The 19,630-nt window shown below is 38.0% G+C and overlaps 2 protein-coding genes across 13 annotated transcripts in view; one reads left to right on the top strand and one right to left on the bottom strand.

The window, feature by feature from the left end:
* Nucleotides 1–13,154, top strand: part of CCDC88A (coiled-coil domain containing 88A) — a 131,837-nt gene extending 118,683 nt beyond the window's left edge. For 3 of the 9 annotated variants that reach the window (XM_019021046.4, XM_019021049.4, XM_063696172.1), the window contains 6 exons: nt 4–75; nt 1,362–1,442; nt 4,719–4,984; nt 5,188–5,647; nt 9,475–9,574; nt 12,883–13,154. In XM_019021046.4, coding sequence (XP_018876591.2) covers nt 4–75; nt 1,362–1,442; nt 4,719–4,984; nt 5,188–5,647; nt 9,475–9,539 — 944 coding nt within the window. In that variant the 3' untranslated portion in view covers nt 9,540–9,574; nt 12,883–13,154. Of the gene's footprint in view, nt 1–3; nt 76–1,361; nt 1,443–4,718; nt 4,985–5,187; nt 7,071–9,474; nt 9,575–10,085 lie in introns of those variants that run through there. The other 6 variants (XM_019021045.4, XM_019021048.4, XM_019021047.4 and 3 more) reach the window with 2 other exon arrangements.
* Nucleotides 13,155–16,758: 3,604 nt separating this feature from the next.
* Nucleotides 16,759–19,220, bottom strand: LOC101140969 (putative prolyl-tRNA synthetase associated domain-containing protein 1). 4 transcript variants are annotated; one of them, XM_063696174.1, is made up of 3 exons: nt 18,822–19,205; nt 17,393–17,501; nt 16,759–17,228 (listed from the first exon to the last, which is right to left on the bottom strand). In XM_063696174.1, the coding sequence occupies exons 2-3, from the start codon at nt 17,408–17,410 to the stop codon at nt 16,794–16,796; spliced, it is 453 nt and encodes a 150-aa protein (XP_063552244.1). In that variant the 5' UTR covers nt 17,411–17,501; nt 18,822–19,205; the 3' UTR covers nt 16,759–16,793. The 4 variants fall into 4 exon arrangements, 3 of the variants coding, with proteins under 3 accessions (XP_063552244.1, XP_063552243.1, XP_004029310.2); XM_063696173.1 differs by having other exon boundaries at nt 17,393–17,597; XR_010130123.1 differs by having other exon boundaries at nt 16,759–16,927; nt 17,393–19,220.
* Nucleotides 19,221–19,630: the final 410 nt, after the last annotated feature.

The following is a 19,630-nucleotide window of genomic DNA, read 5'->3' on the forward strand; positions in this document are numbered from 1 at the left end:
TAGATACTACATCCTTTGAAGACATAAGTCCACAAGGTGTTAATGATGATTCTAGTACGGGATCAAGAGTTCATGGTAAGATAATGAACTTTATTTAGAGAGTACACATTAAATACAGAATGGGAATGCTAGGACTCTTGCATTTAATAGGTGAATGCGGCATTGCCAGCAAGCATGTTTTCTCTATCCTGCATCTCATAGTTACCTCTACCATTTCTTCAAACCTAATACTCCCTTCTGCCTCTTTTAAGATAATTGCTTCATCTAAATGTTCTCTGTTTTAGCCAAGGTCATTTATAAAGTATGCCTGCACAGTCTTCAAAGGTAATTTTCTTACCATTTTTGTATAAGATTAAAGTTATAAGAGTTGCTTTTTACCATTGGTTTAAAATGCCAATTTAAAATACATATTAGTTTAAAATATTAAAAATATCTGTTTTAAAGGATGAACTTTAAGAAACCAATTTTTGGGCCAGGGACAGTGGCTCATGCCTGTAATACTAGCACTTTGGGAGGCCACGGCATGCAGATCACCTGAGGTCAGGAGTTCGAGACCAGCCTGGCCAACATGGAGAAACCCCATCTCTACTAAAAATACAAAAGTTAGCTGGGTGTGGTGGCAGGCACCTGTAATCCCAGCTACTTGGGAGGCTGAGGCAGGAGAATCACTTGAACCCAGGAGGCGGAGGTTGCAGTGAGCCGAGATTGTGTCATTGCACTCCAGCCTGGGCGACAGAGTGAGACTCTGACTCAAAAAGAAACCAATTTTTGGGCAATGTTGAGTATTTCAGATATTTTCCATTTCTGTCTGGAAAATCATATCTCACCAAACTATTGGCAATAAGTGGATAACATGTTAAAGGAATTTTAATGTAAACAGGGTTTTAAGAGTTAGCATAGGGCAGTGTTAATTATACAATTGTTACCCTTGTTACAGATAGGAATACAGGACATTAACTGTATAGATGCTTGTATTCCTCCTCTTCTTGACATCTCTGCAATGTGCAGAGTTCCTTGTCTGATCTGCTGTAGGTGACCCAATCAATAGCATTTTGGGGGATCTGGGGGCATATGTCATTCTATTTAAATAAAACACTCCTGGCATATCCATCTAGAACTCATTTTCAAATCTAAATATGCACTTTATCCTCCTCTTTGAATCTCAACTATTGTTTCAGAAGTGTCCTATTCTAAAGTGTCTCAATGAACTATCTGGAAATTTGCTTTCTAATCTGGGCATGCTCATCTTGTGAAAGTATGCATGATTGCTTCCTCAAAGCATTCTGTAATCAGAATGTAAAAGCTCATCAGCATCATCAGCTAGAAGTTTTATCACACTGTCTCCTGGTTTTTTCATTTAGCTTCAAGACCAGCCAGCCTTGATAGTGGCAGAACATCCACTAGCAATAGCAATAATAATGCTTCACTACATGAAGTCAAAGGTATGCTGTAGCTAAATTTATTAACGCGCTCTATCCATTTCCAGTATTTAAAGGTGGGAGATGGGATGAAGTTTCTGGGGTAAAGCATGAAATCCAAATCATCTATGTTTGGAACATAGTTGTTTGGAACATTTTATACTTTTCACATTGTAATACAAATGTATTTCAATGTACACAAATGTAAAAACAGGAGCAGTTATTTAGTTTCAGTTTTTCATCTTCACAGATAAAAGTCTTATGGTAATATTTATACTTCAAAATTATCTATATGTCCTTATTATACTGACATTTTGTCTTTGACATGAAAATGATTGTCCTTCATTTTCTTATGACGCATGGACATTGAACTCACATTACTCATATTTTAGAAATATGTTTGGCTTAATTTATCCAAAAAATAAGGGGAAGGATTTTGTGTTTAATTTGAGAAACAACTATTTGTGTATATATATATTGAACAAGAACTATATGAATGCATTTGGCTCATATAAGGAATTATTTCAAGATTTTTTTTCTTAATTTTTAAATGTGCATTCCAAGGTGAGGTATTTAAGTAAATGTCTGGAAACCTTGACTGATACCTTTTTCCTCAAAGATATACTGCCTACTCAGATTCTGGAAGTTGTTTGTTTGTTTTGAGACAGAGTCTCACTCTGTCGCCCAGGCTGGAGTGCAGTGGTGTGATCTCAGCTCACTGTAACCTCCACCTCCCAGGTTCAAGCCATTCTCCTATCTCAGCCTCCCAAGTAGCTGGAACTGCAGGTGCCAACGACCACCACACCCAGCTAATTTTTTGTATTTTTAGTGGAGACAGGGTTTCACCATGTTAACCAGGCTGGTCTTGAACTCCTGACCTCAGGTGATCCACCTGCCTTGGCCTTCCAAAGTGCTGGGATTACAGGTGCGAGCCACTTTGCCCGGCCTGGAAGGTTTTTTGTTTTTTTGTGTGTTTTTTTTTTTTGAGACGGGTTCTCGCTGTGTCACCCAGGCTGAGTGCAGTGGTACTATCTCAAATCACCGCAACTTCTGCCTCCCAGACTCAAGTGATCTTACCACCTCAGCCTCCCACGTAACTGGGACTACAGAGACCCATGCCACCATGCCCAGCTAGTTTTTTTGTATTTTTGTTAGAGACAGGGTTTCTAACATGTTGCCCAGGTTTGTCTCGAACTCCTGAGCTCAAGTGAGCCACCTCATCCAGCCTCTGAATTATTTAACCAATATATCATAGTTACTCTCTGTACTCCAGAATTGTCAGGTTACAAGGAATGCATTTGTTTTGTTCCTTTTTGGATTATAAAATTATTTTGTCTCAGTTGTAATTTTATTTTATCAATTAATGCTATGACATTATTACAGTGATCTGAAATACCTAATTTTGAGGTGGGTTTCTTTTTTTAATTTTTATCATGTTGTTCAGATTTCTTTGTTCCTTTCCCACTCCCACTACTTCATTTGACTAGCCTTAAAAGAAATAAATTATTTAATTAAAAATGTTTTTACATCCAGTAGAAAAATGTAGTCTGAAAATAGGATTTTTTTTTCTGATTTGAAAATTTAAGAAACTCTTACTTTTGTAAAATGTTACGTAACTTGAGCCAAATTCTTAAGTGGCCCACTTTACTCTCTGTGACTGGGAAACAATGGAAAGTTGCATTTTCTATTTTGATGTACAGTTTGTTCGTGATCAAAACAAATCAGTACTCTTAAGGAACACCATAGATTTGAGGGAGTTTAATTCTAGAACTAGCTAATTTTCATTTTATATAGTTGCTTAATGTCAACTGAGTCTTTTAAGGTTATATAGGCACCATATCAACAGTGGACAGCAAGAACAATAAGATGATCAAGACATTTAAAAAAGAATAAAGCACTACATATTTGATTGTATACTTTTACTGAAATGTTGTAAGTAATTGCTTCATATCTTTATTTAACTTTCCTTATGTGTATGCTATTTAAATTTTTTTAAATGTTTAAAGTTATTCATGCAGGATGAACAGAGAAGCCTTCAAGTAGTAATGAGGACTTCTTAGATAAGCAAATAATTAAAATAGAATTTTCTGCATTTAGAACAGTTTTTGGTCTTAACATACTGAAATAATATAAAATTCACCTAATGAGCCAGGTGCCGTGGCTCACGCCTGTAATCCCAGCACTTTGGGAGGCCGAAGCAGGCGGATCACGAGGTCAGGAGTTGGAGACCAGCCTGGCCAATATGGAGAAACCCTGTCTCTACTAAAAATACAAAAAATTAGCCAGGCGTGGTGGTGCATGCCTGTAATCCCAGCTACTTGGGAGGCAGAGGCAAGAGAATCACTTGAACCCAGGAGGCGGGGGTTGTAGTGAGCCAAGATCGTGCCACTGCATTCCAGCCTGGGTGACACAGTGAGACCCCATCTCAAAAAAAAAAAAATACACACACACATATATATATTTATATATATTATATATATTAAATATATATTACATATTTAATATATATTATATATTTATATATTATATATATTTATATATTATATATAATATATATAAAAATACACATTAGATGAAATATATATATATATTTTGTCTAATCGTGTTCTTATCCTAAATTGTGAGGCATTTTATTTATTTTTATTTTTGAGACGGAGTCTCAGGCCAGAGTGCAGTGGCGCAATCTCTGCTCACTGCAACCTCCACCCCCCAGGATCAAGCAATTCTCCTGCCTCAGCCTCCTGAGTAGCTGGGACTACAGGCATGCACCACCACGCCTGGCTAATTTTTTGTATTTTTAGTAGAGACAGGGTTTCTCCATATTGGCCAGGCTGGTCTCCAACTCCTGACCTCGTGATCCGCCTGCTTCGGCCTCCCAAAGTGCTGGGATTACAGGCGTGAGCCACCACGCCTGGCCTGCAAGGCATTTTATAACTATTTGAACCTGAATTTTAAAAAATATATTATTCACTTATTTATTCATTCATTTACTCAAAAAATATATTGAATGCTTTGTATGAGGCTCTGTTTAGGCTCTGAGTATGATAGTAAAAGCAAGTCTTTGCCCTTGTGGAGCTTACAATAGTTGTCAGTTTGACAAAATAAGGAAGCAGGCTATGGCAGACAATTGTTAGACTGATAAAAGATTGATTGACATGGTTTACTAAGCATTTCTAAATAAAGCTTGAAAGTAAATTTGGCTGTTCATATAATTAGCACACAGTCAACAAATGTTATTACTCATGAAGTATTAATCTCAATTCTATTATTGAAATCTCAACACCCCATTTACTCCAAAAGCAGGTGCAGTTAATAACCAAAGCAGGCCACAAAGCCACAGCAGTGGAGAATTTAGCCTGCTTCATGACCATGAGGCTTGGTCCAGCAGTGGTAGCAGTCCAATCCAGTACTTGAAAAGACAGACCAGATCAAGCCCAGTGCTCCAGCACAAAATATCTGAAACACTGGAGAGTCGACATCACAAGATCAAAACTGGTTCCCCTGGAAGTGAAGTTGTTACTCTACAACAGTTTTTGGAAGAAAGCAATAAGCTTACCTCAATACAGGTTAGTTTTATCTATGATGACCTTAATTTAGATGAACACCACAAGTTAAATTTCTGTAATTGAACTTCAGAGCCTTTTTTTTTTTTTGTAAGTTAAGGAGTATTAAGAGGTACCACAATTTTATATTGCATAGTCTGCTAAATCAGGAAAGTAAAAACATGGCACTATATTCACTAATCTGCTTTGAATTTTTTTTTAAACAGATAAAGTCCTCAAGTCAAGAGAATCTTTTAGATGAAGTAATGAAAAGTTTGTCTGTCTCTTCTGACTTTTTGGGAAAAGACAAACCAGTTAGCTGTGGTCTGGCCAGGTCAGTAAGTGGAAAAACCCCAGGGGACTTCTATGATAGACGGACAACTAAGCCTGAGTTTTTGAGACCTGGTCCTCGAAAAACTGAAGATACCTACTTCATTAGTTCTGCGGGAAAACCTACACCAGGCACTCAAGGAAAGATGAAATTAGTAAAAGAATCTTCTCTGTCACGACAATCAAAAGATAGTAACCCTTATGCAACTTTACCTCGTGCAAGCAGTGTGATCTCAACTGCCGAAGGAACTACACGAAGGACAAGCATCCATGATTTTTTGACCAAGGACAGTAGACTGCCTGTATCAGTTGATTCACCACCAGCTGCTGCTGACAGCAACACCACTGCAGCATCTAGTGAGTACCATTTACACCAGTGGTCCTCTCATATACTTGACAGCCCAACACATACTATAGGTTCTTGTGCCCAAAATGATTTAGCTATAGACATGCCTGAGCCTCTATATGCCCAGGCTAGAAACTCAAGAACAGAAAGGTCACATTTTCTAAACCAAACTTTTGCCACTATTAGGATGCCTAGTGATGCATTCGGAATGTTGGCAAAAGATAGCATAGGACCATTTACTGTGGCCCATTCATTTCAGCCATTCTTATCCCTGAATACAGAATTAGTTAGTAACATAAGTGGGTTACCTCCTAGGCCAGTCATCAGAATAACTGACCAGGCTTCTGCCTCTTTGGATAAACCTGCACAGAAAGAAAATGAACAGTTTTCTGATCATCAAAACCCTAGTAACAGTAACCTACAGTTTTCTATAAATAGCAACAATCTTGTCACTTCTGCATGCCTCTATCCTGATGACACAGAAGCTGCATTGTTGGTTTCTGAGGATAATCAAACTGTTTGGTATGAATATGGTTGTATATGATCAAAACTACACAATATAATATATTGATGTTATTTGATATACACTGCTTCTCTAATATGATTTGAAAAGTTGCTGTTAACAAAATATCATTTGGCTAGGTTTTTATTTTTTATTTAAAATTGTTGCACAGTGTTCAGCTGTACATGATGGCATGTATATTAATGTGAATGTGTAACCACACCGAAACCTGCATGAAATATTAATTACTTTGTCCATTTTCTGCATGCCTTTAAAAACCTTAACCATACATGCTCCTCCTTCACATTTTTTGTTGCCTGATAAGATTGTTACTTTGATATCCAAAAGCATGTTAAAACAGTTGCATGCTCTCTTACCAAGAAGACATTTCCAAGTCATATTTGCTTTGTTGCTTCTGGAAAAAAATGTTCATTTCCTCGCTCCCTTCCTCCTCTTCCCACCCCTCACTTGCTCTGACTCTCACTCCTTTTTTTCTTCCAGAATGTGTACTTTATATTGCACATGTACAGTATCAGTAGGGAAAATGTAAAAAGATGTTGTTTTCTTTGTCATTTAATTAGGCCATCTGTCCTGTTTTAAAGAAATAGTTAATAATTCAACACTTTATATAACAAATATTAACTAATACCCATATTTATAAAACATTTTTCAGATTTAAAAGATTGTTAATACTTATAAACTTAGTGTTATTCTTAGAAAACCCCATCAAATTTAAATGTGATTTACACAGTGACTAGGAACATTTGTATTTATTGTTTCTTCTCTGCACTTTTCATCATCTGATAAATACAAGAGCTCAAGTAACTGTCTTTTCTCCAAGATGGCTTCTATACTTGAAATCAGTTAATACAATAGTTTTTCCAGTTCTTTTTTTATAGAGAGTCAAAGAGAAATAAACCAAATTATACTCATTGTGTTGGAAATTTGTATTTTTACTTCTAATCAAAAAGGGTAGCAAGTTTACAAAGTGGTAAAAATTGTTACTTCTATAATTAATCTATTATTAAATTATACATGTATATCCTTAAAACAGAATTTTTTAAAATGAATAATCACACTAAAATGTAAAATTAGAACTTGTAACCATTTAAACAAGTATGTTTCTAGTAGAACAAATTTTAGAACTAAGAATAAATACACTCTTTAGCTTAAAAAAAAAAAGGAAGAAAATATTTGTTAACTTTGACTCCAGTGCAAAGAACTTTTATTTTTGTGTTCACAGCACTTTTAAAGCAAATTAGCTAAATTTGAATCTCTAACTCCTAGATGGCTAAAAACAAAAAAACCCATAACCCTGATCCGTTTACTTCCAGAGAAATACACATTGGCATTCTCTCTGGAATGTTTTTTGCCATTTGGATTTAGCCTATAACTGATAAGGACTCAGCCTGGCACCTGGAAGGAATGCCTTCAAATGTGACCATGTGGGGATGAAATTATGTTATACTTGTTGTTGTTGTTGTATTAAGCTGTTATTAACTGGACCAAAGAAAAAATCTGTAGAGAATATTTCCTAATGAAATTTGTCTCCTTTGTAATCACACTTTTTTTCCGATAGCTATTACAAAAAAAAAAAATGGTTCTGGTACAAGTAATCAAATGAACACAATCAGAGGATTGTCATATTTTAGTACCACCTAATATACTTTTTGCATCCTTCTATTTTATTGTCAGTTACCTCCCGGTCATTTCAAATATATTTGGTCCTGACATTTCAAATATATTTGGTGCTAATATTTTCCCTTTTGTTTTTTCATAGGCCAGTAATAAAACTTAATGGTAAACATAGCTGAGATTAAATTGGGGGCAGTATATGACACAAATGTTATAATTAGTGTTACTTCTTTTCCACACTGAGTCAAAGATTATTTCACAGCTATTTCAACTTTTTAGATATCATAATTCTGACTATAACACTTTAAAATAATGTATTTATTCATTCAAAATTCATTGAAAAATCACATGCTATTATATTAAAATTATGTGATTATTTTACAAAATTAGACTTACAGAAAAGAACTATTTCCTACCCAAAAAGCTATATGTATATATGCAGCATGTTTTCAAAAAAAAAAAATACACTGTGCATGTAAGAGAAATATGTATCACGTCCATGTGTCCTGAGGACTGTTGGAAAATACAGTCTGGACTTCAGAAATCATCACCTGCTGTGGAGTCATAAAATTCCCCCAAAACACCACTAGTTCTTTTTGTTTGTTTGTTTGAGATGGAATCTCACTCTGTGGCCTAGGCTGGAGTACAGTGGCGTGATATCATCTCACTGAAACCTCTGCCTCCTGGATTCAGGCAATTCTCCTGCCTCAGCCTCCCAAGCAGCTGGGATTACAGGAGCATGCCACCACTCCTGTGCATGCCCAGCAAATTTTTGTATTTTTAGTAGAGACGGTGTTTCACCATGTTGGCCAAGCTAGTCTCCAACTCCTGACCAGCTTCCCAAAGTGCTGGGATTACAGGCGTGAGCCACTGCGACTGGCCACAACACTAGTTCTTATCGTTTTTTCATAGCATTTGGAATCAAATTTTTAGTGGTGAAAATACCTTAGAAATCATATGGAACCAATGTGTCCCAAACATTTAAGAAAAAAAAAATACTTTCTGTAAGTGAAATCTTACATAGATGCCCCAAATTTTAAAAAACGAATTTCATTTAAAGTAAAAGTGAAACAACTCTGACTCAATTGAGCAGTTGCACTTATTTCCTCTAAGACACCTCCAGTTTTCAAAAGGATTATTTGTAAAACTATTCGAAGATTCAGTACCCTAATTTTATAAATGATGAAGCTGGATAGCTTTCAGTATTCCTGGCCTAGTTTTCTAGAAATTATAAACATATTCTTATGCACTGCATCCCCTTTGACCAAAGCAATTTTAGCTTTAACCAATGTAAGGAGGAACATTATTTGCCTATAAAATATGCATCAAGCCCTGGTTTTCTTAGTAAATAATACAAATACTTCATTCCAGATGGTTTTGCTACTACATGCAAGATTATGTTTAAGACTGTAGGTGACCATTTAGTAAATAAACATAGTAAGGCTATCTGGCACTAACAGGGGGGGAAATGTAATTGTTATAGTTTTTTAAAAAATTATAGCTTTCCTAGGAATATTACTTATAGCTTTAAAATATAAAAATCGATCTTTAAGTATTGAGATGCCTGTGAGATTAATAATTTTCCCAGACAGTTACAGATTCCTTCTCCTTGCCCTACTCAGTGAGAGTGTATTTCTTATCTTCTGAATTGTATTTTGTTTCATCTTTGACTAAATAACATGAAATGCTTTTCTCCTGCAGATGTGGACAAAGTACAAGAAAGCAGAAATTCAAAAAGCAGGTCTAGGGAGCAACAAAGCTCCTAATTCTATTACCCACTACATGACATGTGGGCCAAGTGGTGAGTTTCCTGCTTAAAATGTAAATGAGATTAGTCTCATTTATACAAACTAACCAAATTAAGTGTGAAACAAGTGCACATTGCATTAACAGATGTAAATATTGCTTGCTTAATTCATTGACTTTCTGTTCTACTTACTAGTGAAGCAAGATTAGTTGGCTGCCATAGGTTTTTACCTGTCAGCGCAAGGAACAAGTATTTTTTTTTAAGTTTTTTTCTCACTTTAAATTTAATTTTACTAGTGAATTATGTTCTAGGAATTACTTTTTTAGTTTGAAGCCTTTTGTGGTAGGAATACAACTTCCCCACAGTTTTCTTGAAAGTTAATGACTAAATGCCTATTCTATGATGAGCCACTCAAAAATTATCTCTGATTGTCTGTCATTCTCATTCTTATAGAAATACCTGGTGCATGCTGTTCTTATAGTGGCTGCTCTGTATTTTGTGTCTCTCTTATCTTTAAGCTTTTCTTATATTTTCTTTCTTCTTTCTACCTTCCAACTAAATACAGAGAGAAAAGTGTCCTTCAGTTTCTCAGTATGAAGCCTTTATTTCTGAAGTAACAAGACACCTAGCAACTATAGGAATCATTTTTAAAAATCTTTAAGGAGACTTTTAACAGTCCTTCGTGAATAGAGCAGGCAAGAAATACAAACCTTCATTCCTTGAATCAAGGAGCACTACTGGATTCAACTGCCAAAATTTTTTAAAGGTTTTAGGACTTACTATACCTTGTACTGTTAAGATCTACTGAATAAAGGACGTTCTCTCACTAAGGACCAGGTGTTTTAAGGTTAAGTGTTTAAAGAAGTACTCCAAGAACAATCTGCTTTTTTCATCATTTGTTTTATGAATTTATCCATGTTTGCTTAATGCTTCTGCTAAGTGTTAGCCAAAATCTAGCCATTTATATTTAGTTGTGTAAACCTAAATTAAATGCTGTAGTATTTTGTGGAATGTACTATATAGCAAGATACAGAGAAAATTGTTTTGGCATGTCAGAGCCTTATTTGGTTAGCAGACTGCATGTGTTGATACTTTTTTTTTCTTAAAGCCAATTATTTTGATGCAAAAGAAATTCAGTTTATAAGATAAATCTGAAAAATCCATAATGAAATAGGAGTTATAAAAAATTTATAGTGAGATTAATCTTTCCATATTTCCCATTAAGCAACACTAAGCATTCATAAGTTAACCCATGGTAAAGAGTGTTTTTCTGAAACTTTTTTTTAGTAAGATGGTTTTTCAGCAAATGGCATTCCCAAGATAAAGCTGTTGTGCTTTAACTCATTTCTTTTCTTTGGTATTGGGTTATGTATGCGTGTGCATTTTTTTAACTTGAGAGCTGACTGTTGCTTAAGAAGTTTTCTTATGGCAAAAATAATGTAAATAAGTTACTATGATCTGCATTTTGCCAGAAACTCATTTATAATTAAGGCTATCATTTATTAATGATTTTTTTCTCCTTTATGATATTACATTAAAGTTGATACCTGTTATTGGTACTTTTGAAATATTTGTATGCATTTGTTACCTTTAAACATTTGGAAGAAGCACAAAAAAATAGATTTAGTTAACCCAGGGAAACATCAATTTTTTTAGTAGTTCCAATTTTATATCACAGTTTTATTTTCTTATGAAATCAAAAAATGCATTGATACTCATTAATGCAAATTCATTATTTAACATCAATATCAGAGTAATCTTCAAGGTCTAAAATGAGAAACATACTGACTTTTTAAAATTTTAACAGTGTACTTCTTAGGCTTTCATTACCAGCTCTGAAGAACTTTTTGGAATAATTCCATATTCCATAGTGTGTGGTTTATGAGTTGTGGGTTTCATCACTAACCCAGTAACCATAAGAAAAGTCTCTCTCTCTCTCTCTTTCTCTCTCCCTCTTTCTCTCTCTCTTTCGTAGGCCAGTAGCAATGTTGTGTTCACAGTCTAATTTCCAAAAGACCATCAATAAAAAAGAGAGCATGTTTAAATTGAAATGGAACTTAGAGAACTTGAGCTTACTTACGTACTTCAATGCCACCGGTAACTTAGGTTTTACCACCAAATGCTGTTAACAGTAAATCATTTTGAAAATCTTGGATGAAAGGTGCTATGTAAATGGAAATACAAAGGATTCCTACTAACATACAAAAATAATGCACAACAGAAATATCTAAAACCTTTTCCGTAGACTTTGAAACATCTCTCTCTCTGTCATAACTCCCTGGATTCAAGTAGCACACTGGTAATAGGTATCAGAGCAGTCTAGAGACAATTGCATGTCAAAAAATGTACATTCATTTTTAGGTGGATAAAAGTAAACATAGAAATTATGTTATGGCTAAATACAGTTAGTGGGTAACTTAGATTTATATTAGCTAGCATCTAATTTGCACAACTAGAACACATCCCAGAACAATTACTGAAAAGCTGAAATTTAATGAGTGGTGAGGTAGCCCAATGAGGGCGAATGACATTACAGCTTGACCTCTCCAGAACACTAATATCCTAAAATACAGAACATGCTGGGTTAAGTGCATTAGTGCTTCAAGCAGAAAATGCTGAAAACAACGTGTAAAGTACTGAATCTGAGTAGGCTGACCCTGAGAAGGGACAATTAAAGAGACAACCAAGGGAACACATTGAGACTACAAAAATATGAATAATCTCAATTATATTCATCACACTTTTTTCATACCATTTCAAGAAACGACTAGACAATAGTAACCACATGAATATTTTACTTTCTCCAGTATACCTTGAGAAGCAAACTTTGTAGGAAGCCACTCTTCTCCCCTAAACAACTTCTGCTAAACAATAATAAAGCCAACTGGAAACGAATCGGAGCCATTTTCATTTTCCTAACCGGGGCCTGACATGCTTTAAATTATCTGGCTCTATTCTAAATCAACACCTAACCCCTCAAGGAAACTGAAGAATCAGTATGCAGGGTAATAGCTTTGGCTCAGAGCTCCAATAATGTGCTTCAGATCTGTCCATGTGGAAATGCTTTCATCCAAATTTTTAAATTGGTGGTTACCAAAGAGTTCACAAAACAGGTTTGTATGTAGCACCTTTCATGCAAGGCATGCAAAAAGCCTATTTTAAAATCACTGTGCATATTAGAGTTGTAGCCACCTCACAATGAAGTACTACAGCCTGTGCTGTCTTAATGGTTTATGTCAGGAAATGAAAAAGATACTGTACCAAATCTGGAATTACAATGGGGAGTAATAATGTATACTAAATGACTTTTGTATTTTAAGTTACTTTTTGTGAGTGGTGAATTTTTGTGTTTTTCTTTTCAGCTACACTTAGTCCTGAGATGTATTTTTTCTTTAAGTCTTGAATGAATACAAAAGGAGCCCATTTTATAATATAAACCTTGATGTACATGTTGAGATATTTGGACAATGAAAATGCCTTAAAAGGAATGCATATGGATAAAGTTGCACTTATAACACCCTTCAACAAAATCTGATTTTAAATTGTCTTTTTCTTTTCTATTAAGGGTTTTCTTTTTCAGTGTCTACCATTGTAGTTATACCTGTTATTAAATACCAAATCAAATAATATAAAAGCTGTAACATTTCCTTTAAAACTAATGCTAATAAGGGATTTAGAGTTGAATGGCAAAATGTTTCTTACTTGGCAATACCTGATGTCAGTCACAGGCATCCAACTCATGACAAGAGATACCACTGTTTGTTTTTTAAAAAACATTTTTCATTTTGTTTCTCCTTCAAAAATTAAGTTGGACTAACATTCACATATCAAACTAATATAAAAAGAAATAAAACCAAGAGGTGATTTTTGTAACAACTGGTTAGTAATCATTTAAAAATGATATCATTTTAGCCAAGTGTTATTTTATTTCTTTCCATTTTCCCTAGAGAACTATTGCCAGACATAACCCATGACCTTGTTTAGTTGATTCTGTCATATCATTTTGTGATAAGTATTAGGGGTTTGGAGAGAAAGAGCATCTGTCAATTTTATCAGTCCCAAAATAGGTTTAAATGTAATCTAATAGATTGCACAAATGAATCTCTCATTTTCACTTAGACTTTGGGAGACAAAGGAACTGGCCTCATCCTTGGGCTAGTCAGTTTTTCTGGGCCTGTTTTCACTATAAGGTGGGGAGGGCAATTAGACCAGATACCTAAGGTACTTAATTTCTGTGTATTCATTAGTACCTTCATTTCATATGCAAAGCAACCTAAAACGGCTACTTTGTGTTAGAGATAGAATACCGAGTATGTAAAATCTAAGGAACCTTAGAATAAAGTCATTACTTTTATTTTGCCTTTTAGTAACACAACTTGGTACAAACTAAGTACAATATTTCTACCAGATGGAAACTACTTTTTGAATGATCAAACTTAGGAAAATGTGGTTCTTTAAGAATATCCCATTTCAGAAAAAAACAGAAACAAAAGACAGTCCCATTTGGTTGTACTAGAAGGAAATACTAGAATTTTCATGACCACAAGAAGAGGAATAGGCTATATCAGATCCTCACTCCACTAATGAAGGATTTTGTTTACATTTAAGTGACGTTTAAAAAATGTCAACTTTTCTGTTTTTGAACTAGCTTTTATATCACAGATGACTCCAGATTTTCCTGCAATTTTATACTCTCAGATGCCATAACTGAAAGGGGATGAGTAGGCCGGGCATGGTGGCTCACGCCTGTAACCCCAGCACTTTGGGAGGCCGAGGCAGGCGGTTCACGCGTTCAAGAGATCGAGACTATCCTGGACAACATGTTGAAACCCTGTCTCTACTAAAAATACAAAAATTAGCTGGGTGTGGTGGTGCATGCCTGTAGTCCCAGCTACTCAGGAGGCTGAGGCAGGAGAATCGCTTGAACCTGGGAGGCGGAGGTTGCAGTGAGCTGAGATCGTGCCATTGCACTCCAGCCTGGCAACACAGCGAGACTCTGACAAAAAAAAAAAAAAAAAAACTGAAAGGGGATGAGTAAAACTTCAGTATAGCCTGGAGGACGGAAGAAACTTGGACGAGTATGTTCACATTTCTTTCTGAAAGTATGTTCACATTTCTTTCAGTTCTCCTGTCTTAGCCTCCCAAGTAGCTGGGATCACAGGGATGCGCCACCACGCCTGGCTAATTGTATGTTCACATTTCTAATCTCTGAACAAAGACTAAACAAATCCTTTTTTGGGGGGTGGGGGACAGGGTCTCACCCTGTCACCCTGGCTGGAGTGTACTGGCAGGATTACTTCTCACTGCAGCCTGGACTTCCTGGTAATCCTCCCACTTCAGCCTCCCAAGTAGCCGGGACTACAGGTGCATGCCATCGTGCGCAGCTATTTTTATGTGTTTTGTAGAGACATGGTTTCACCATGTTGCCCAAACCAGTCTCCTGGGCTCAAGCAATCTGCCCCTACCCTTGGCCTCCCAAAGTGCTAGGATTACAGGCATAAGCCACCACACCTGGCCTCAAATCCTTTTTAATAACGTAATGTATATTCCATTACTACATTTTTTAATGTAATATTTTGTTAAGATTAGTCAAGTGTAGTCGTGGAAAGGGAGGAAAGAGTGGAACAAGGAGTTCCATCTGTAACTGACTGAACAATCAGTTGAGATAACTCACTACCATCAAGCCAGCCTATAAATATAACTTTTCTCTCTTTTTTTTTTCTTTTAAAGAAAAAAGAAAGAAAAAGATCTCACTCTGTCACCCAGGTTGGAGTGCAGTGGCGCATTCTCGGCTCACTGCACCCTCTGCCTCCTGGGTTCAAGTGATTCTCCTGCCTCAGCCTCCCGAGTAGCTGGGACTACAGGCACACACCACCATGCCCAGCTAATTTTTGTATTTTAAGTAGAGACGGGGTTTTGCCATGTTGGTCAGGCTGGTCTCGAACTCCTGACCTCAGGTGATCCACCCACCTCGGCCTCCCAAAGTGCTAGTATTAACAGGCGTGAACCACTGTACCCAGCCTGTAAATTTAATAGTACAATGATTATGACATAACATATTCCCCCCTAGCTGTTTTTCTGGATTAAAATTTTGTAAAGATACATTTTCATAGAAAGTTAATTAGCTTATTTTTCACTGGGAAAAAAAAAAATCACTGGTTTATAAACAAACCCCAGTAATGGAAAGTGTTTACCTTTGCCTCAATGTTTGTTTTAATTATCTTGCTAGGGAGTTCTTATTCTTTAATCTCCATTTCCCAAAAATAGCCACTATCAACACTTTTTTTTTTTTAAAGACAAAGTCTCACTCTGTCACCCAGGCTGCAGTGCAGTGCTGTGATCATAGCTCATTGTAGCCTTGAATTCCTGGACTCAAGTGATCCAGCCTCCCAGTATACTAAGACTACACGTGTGAACCACCATACTTGGCTTATTTTTCAATTTTTTGTAGAAAGGGGGTTCTCTCACTTTGTTGCCCAGCCTGGTCTGGAACTCCTGGCCTCAACTGATCCTACTGCCTCAGCCTCCAAAAGCAGAGATTACAGGTGAGAGCCACTGCACCTGGCCTTAACAATACATTCCTATATTCCTTTTGATTTTTTCCTTGTATTATGTACACTATCATAATTTTATACATACTGTTTTGCAACTTGCTTTTTTCAAGTACAATAAGCACCCTAAAGATGTAAGCTGGTTAATCTTTGAAGTATTTTTAATTGTTGGAGGCATTCCTATAATAAGTAGTTGTCATGGGAGATGGAAAACTGAATCTCTGAGCTGACTAAAAGTACCTCCATACATCTTTTTAAAAAGAGCTATTTTATAGGGCCAGTCACAGTGGCTCACGCCTGTAATCCCAGCACTTTGGGAGGCCGAGGTGGGTGGATACCTGAGGTCAGGAGTTTGAAACCAGCCTGGCCAACATGGTGAAACCCCATCTCTACTAAAATTACAAAGTTAGCTGGGAGTGGTGGTGTGTGCCTGTAATCCCAACTACTTCAGAGGCTGGGGCAGGAGAATCGCTTGAACCCAGGAGGCGGAGGTTGCAGGGAGCCAAGATCACACCACTGCACTCCAGCCTGGGCGACAAAAGCAAAACTCCGTCTCAAAAAAAAACAGCTCTTTCAAGATGAAATACTATATTCCTCCTAAAGTGGTTTAGATAGTCACCAAACTAAGGATACCAAATATTCTTACACTTTCAATGCTTTTTATAAATTACAAATAAGAAAAACAGCTTTCAGAAAGAAATTTATTCTAAACATTGGCCCAATTAGTTGTTTTTATCAAAATTTAGTATTATGGGATCATGTCCTGTCATCTTCACAAATGTGAGAAAGTCTTCAGGGCTCAATCCCATGGTTGCAGCATTGGTCATTGGATGAAAGTACACCTTTTCATGTCCACCTTCAAGAAAAGCAGAATCCAGAACAAACTTCACATCTCCACCATCGCAGAAAAGTGCCAAGGGTGTGGCACAGCCTTGACCAACTTTTAGTTTTTCTAGCATGGCTGTTTCATCAGCAAATCGCAGATTTCCACTCCCAACACCTAACTGCTTGGCAAGCTCATTTAAATTAATTTGTCTATCATGAAGAACAGTCACCAGCCAATAATTCTTTTTCTTTTTGTCTTTAAGAAATAAGTTCTTACTATGTGCTCCTTTCAGATGTTGGATATGAGGCATCATTTCTTCAACTGTAAATAGCTATAAAATATCAATAAGTTTTAAAGTAATATGCATGTTTACATATGCACACGTTTATACCTATTTTGCCTGCTGGGTGAAAACAGCAAGGTTGGGGAGTGCTTATCGCCCTGAATTTCACTGTTAAAGACCCATCTTCACCCCTTTACCAAATAATTACTTACAAGCCCATGCCATCTCATTTCCTCATCTCAGGACCTCAGGCAGTTTCTTCGGCCAGTTTTGTATTCCAATGTACTTGCCAAGATCTCACTCCTCAGCAGCTTTTTATTTCTAAATTTAAGCTTTTGGTTACTGAAAGTTTACAGCAGTTCTAGACTCCTATTCTTTAGCATTCCGTTACGTCCAGACCATGTGACAACCTCCATTCTACAAATATGTAACCACAAAGAAGGTGAGTGGGGAGGCAATAAGAACCCAGACTAACAGAACATCAGAAAAGCTGGCATACGCACACATAAAGAAGGGGGAGAATATAGGACTATATGGGAGGGAGGGAGGTCACAGAAAATGATTACGGTTTTGATGTTGTATTTGTGAAGGTGAGGAATACTAACTATATTTCTCTACTCTTTGAAGATCACCATATTTAGCCATTATCAACTGTTAAGCCTTGGGTAAACTTCATGTCCTTGCACCACTCAAGTTACACATTGGCTCTGTGAAATATTTGCAAGTGGTCGGGCGCGATGGGTCACGCCTGTAATCCTAGCACTTTGGGAAGCCCAGGTGGGAGAATCACCTGGAGGTCAGGAGTTCGAGACCAGCCAGGCCAACATGGCGAAATCCCGTCTCTACTAAAAACGCAAAAATGAGCCAGGCGTGGTGGCGGGCGCTTGTAGTCCCACATATTCGTCGTCCCAGATATTCGGGAGGCTAAGGCAGGAGAATCGCTTGAACCCAGGAGGCAGAGGTTGCATTGAGCCGAGATCGCACCACTGCACTCCAGCCTGGGCCACAGAAAAAGACTCTGTCTCAAATAAATAAATAAATAAATTAATAAAATAAATAAATAAATAAATAAATGCAAGTAAGACTTTCCATCAAAACACAACAAATGTTACAATTTATGAAAATACAGGCATGTCAATTTTGGTAAGCACTTTACGGGTGGTGGTGGTTTCTGCCATGCTGCATGCTTTGTGATCAACCCTGACCACAGTGGAAAAATATCACTGTGAACCTCAGTGTCCTGCTCTACGTATGGTGCCTGATACGTCGTACCTACTGAACACACTATTAACCACTTGCTTATTTTATCTACACAAAAAGTGGACAAACTGACCCAGCATCCCAGACCCATTTAAGATGCACAGTCCTCCGTATGTTGTGCTGGTTCTCAACACGGAATGTAAGCAAATCACTCCCAAGAGTAAAGATTTCCGTGCAGTAACCTCATGGTCCCAAGATGGAAGTTCTCTGCTGTCCCTGCAGGGTCACTTTCGTATTTTGAGACCGGGGAAATATTCCAGGAGCGACGTTCTCACGGTACATTGACCCTGGGACACCTGATCTCAGCGGCCTCGCCCGACGGACGTGCAGCACAGCCCACCCCGCTGGGCCTGTCTCGGCGGTCGCTTCTAGGGGCCTCACCTCGGGGTGCTCCACGACCTCAGTATGGATGGCCAGGGCACCGAGCCGCTGCTCGAGCGCCGCCCGCAACTCCGCGCCCGCCATGCAGCCGCTATCGTGGCGATGGGCGGAAAAACGGCACGGCTTCCTGCGGCTGCGCAGACCGAAGCCTGAGGCGGAACTGCCCAGAGGGATCTCGGCCGACGCCGGCAGCGTAGTGCTGGTGCCTGGTGAAGGCGGGTCCGCCGTGTCTGAGCGCCTCGCCCGCTAGTCCCTGAACGTCGTCCGCTGAGGGCTCCGGCTTGCGAAGGCCTGCGGGAGCTCTCAACAGGCGCCTCGCTGCGGGGCGGCGCCTGCGATCTCACAGCCCTCCCTGATCCCACTTCAAGTTTCCCAGATCACCATATCTTCTGTTGACGGTTTGGGAGTTTTTTGTTTTTCGAGACGCAGCCTTGCTCTGTCACCCAGGCTGGAGTGCAGTGGCGCGATCGCGGCCCACTGCAACCTCCGCCTCCTGGGATCTAGTGATTCTCCCGCCTCAGCCTCCCGAGTAGCTGGGATTACTGGCGCCAGCAACCACAGCCGTCTAATTGTTGTACTTTTTGTAGAGACAGGGTCTCGCCTTGTTGCCCAGGCTGGTCTCGAACTCCTGGATTCAAGCGATCCTCCAGCCTCCCAAAGTGTTGGGGTTACAGGCCTGAACCACCGCTTCCCGCCGCTTTTATTGTTTAAACCGCAGATAGGCAGGCGGTGCCCGGTGGCTCACGTCTGTGATCCCAACAGTTTGGGAGGCTGAGGCAGGAGGATCGCTCAGAGTCCATAGTTTGAGA

This window comes from Gorilla gorilla, chromosome 12, assembly GCF_029281585.2.
Source record: "Gorilla gorilla gorilla isolate KB3781 chromosome 12, NHGRI_mGorGor1-v2.1_pri, whole genome shotgun sequence".
In the NCBI taxonomy this organism is placed as follows: domain Eukaryota; kingdom Metazoa; phylum Chordata; class Mammalia; order Primates; family Hominidae; genus Gorilla; species Gorilla gorilla.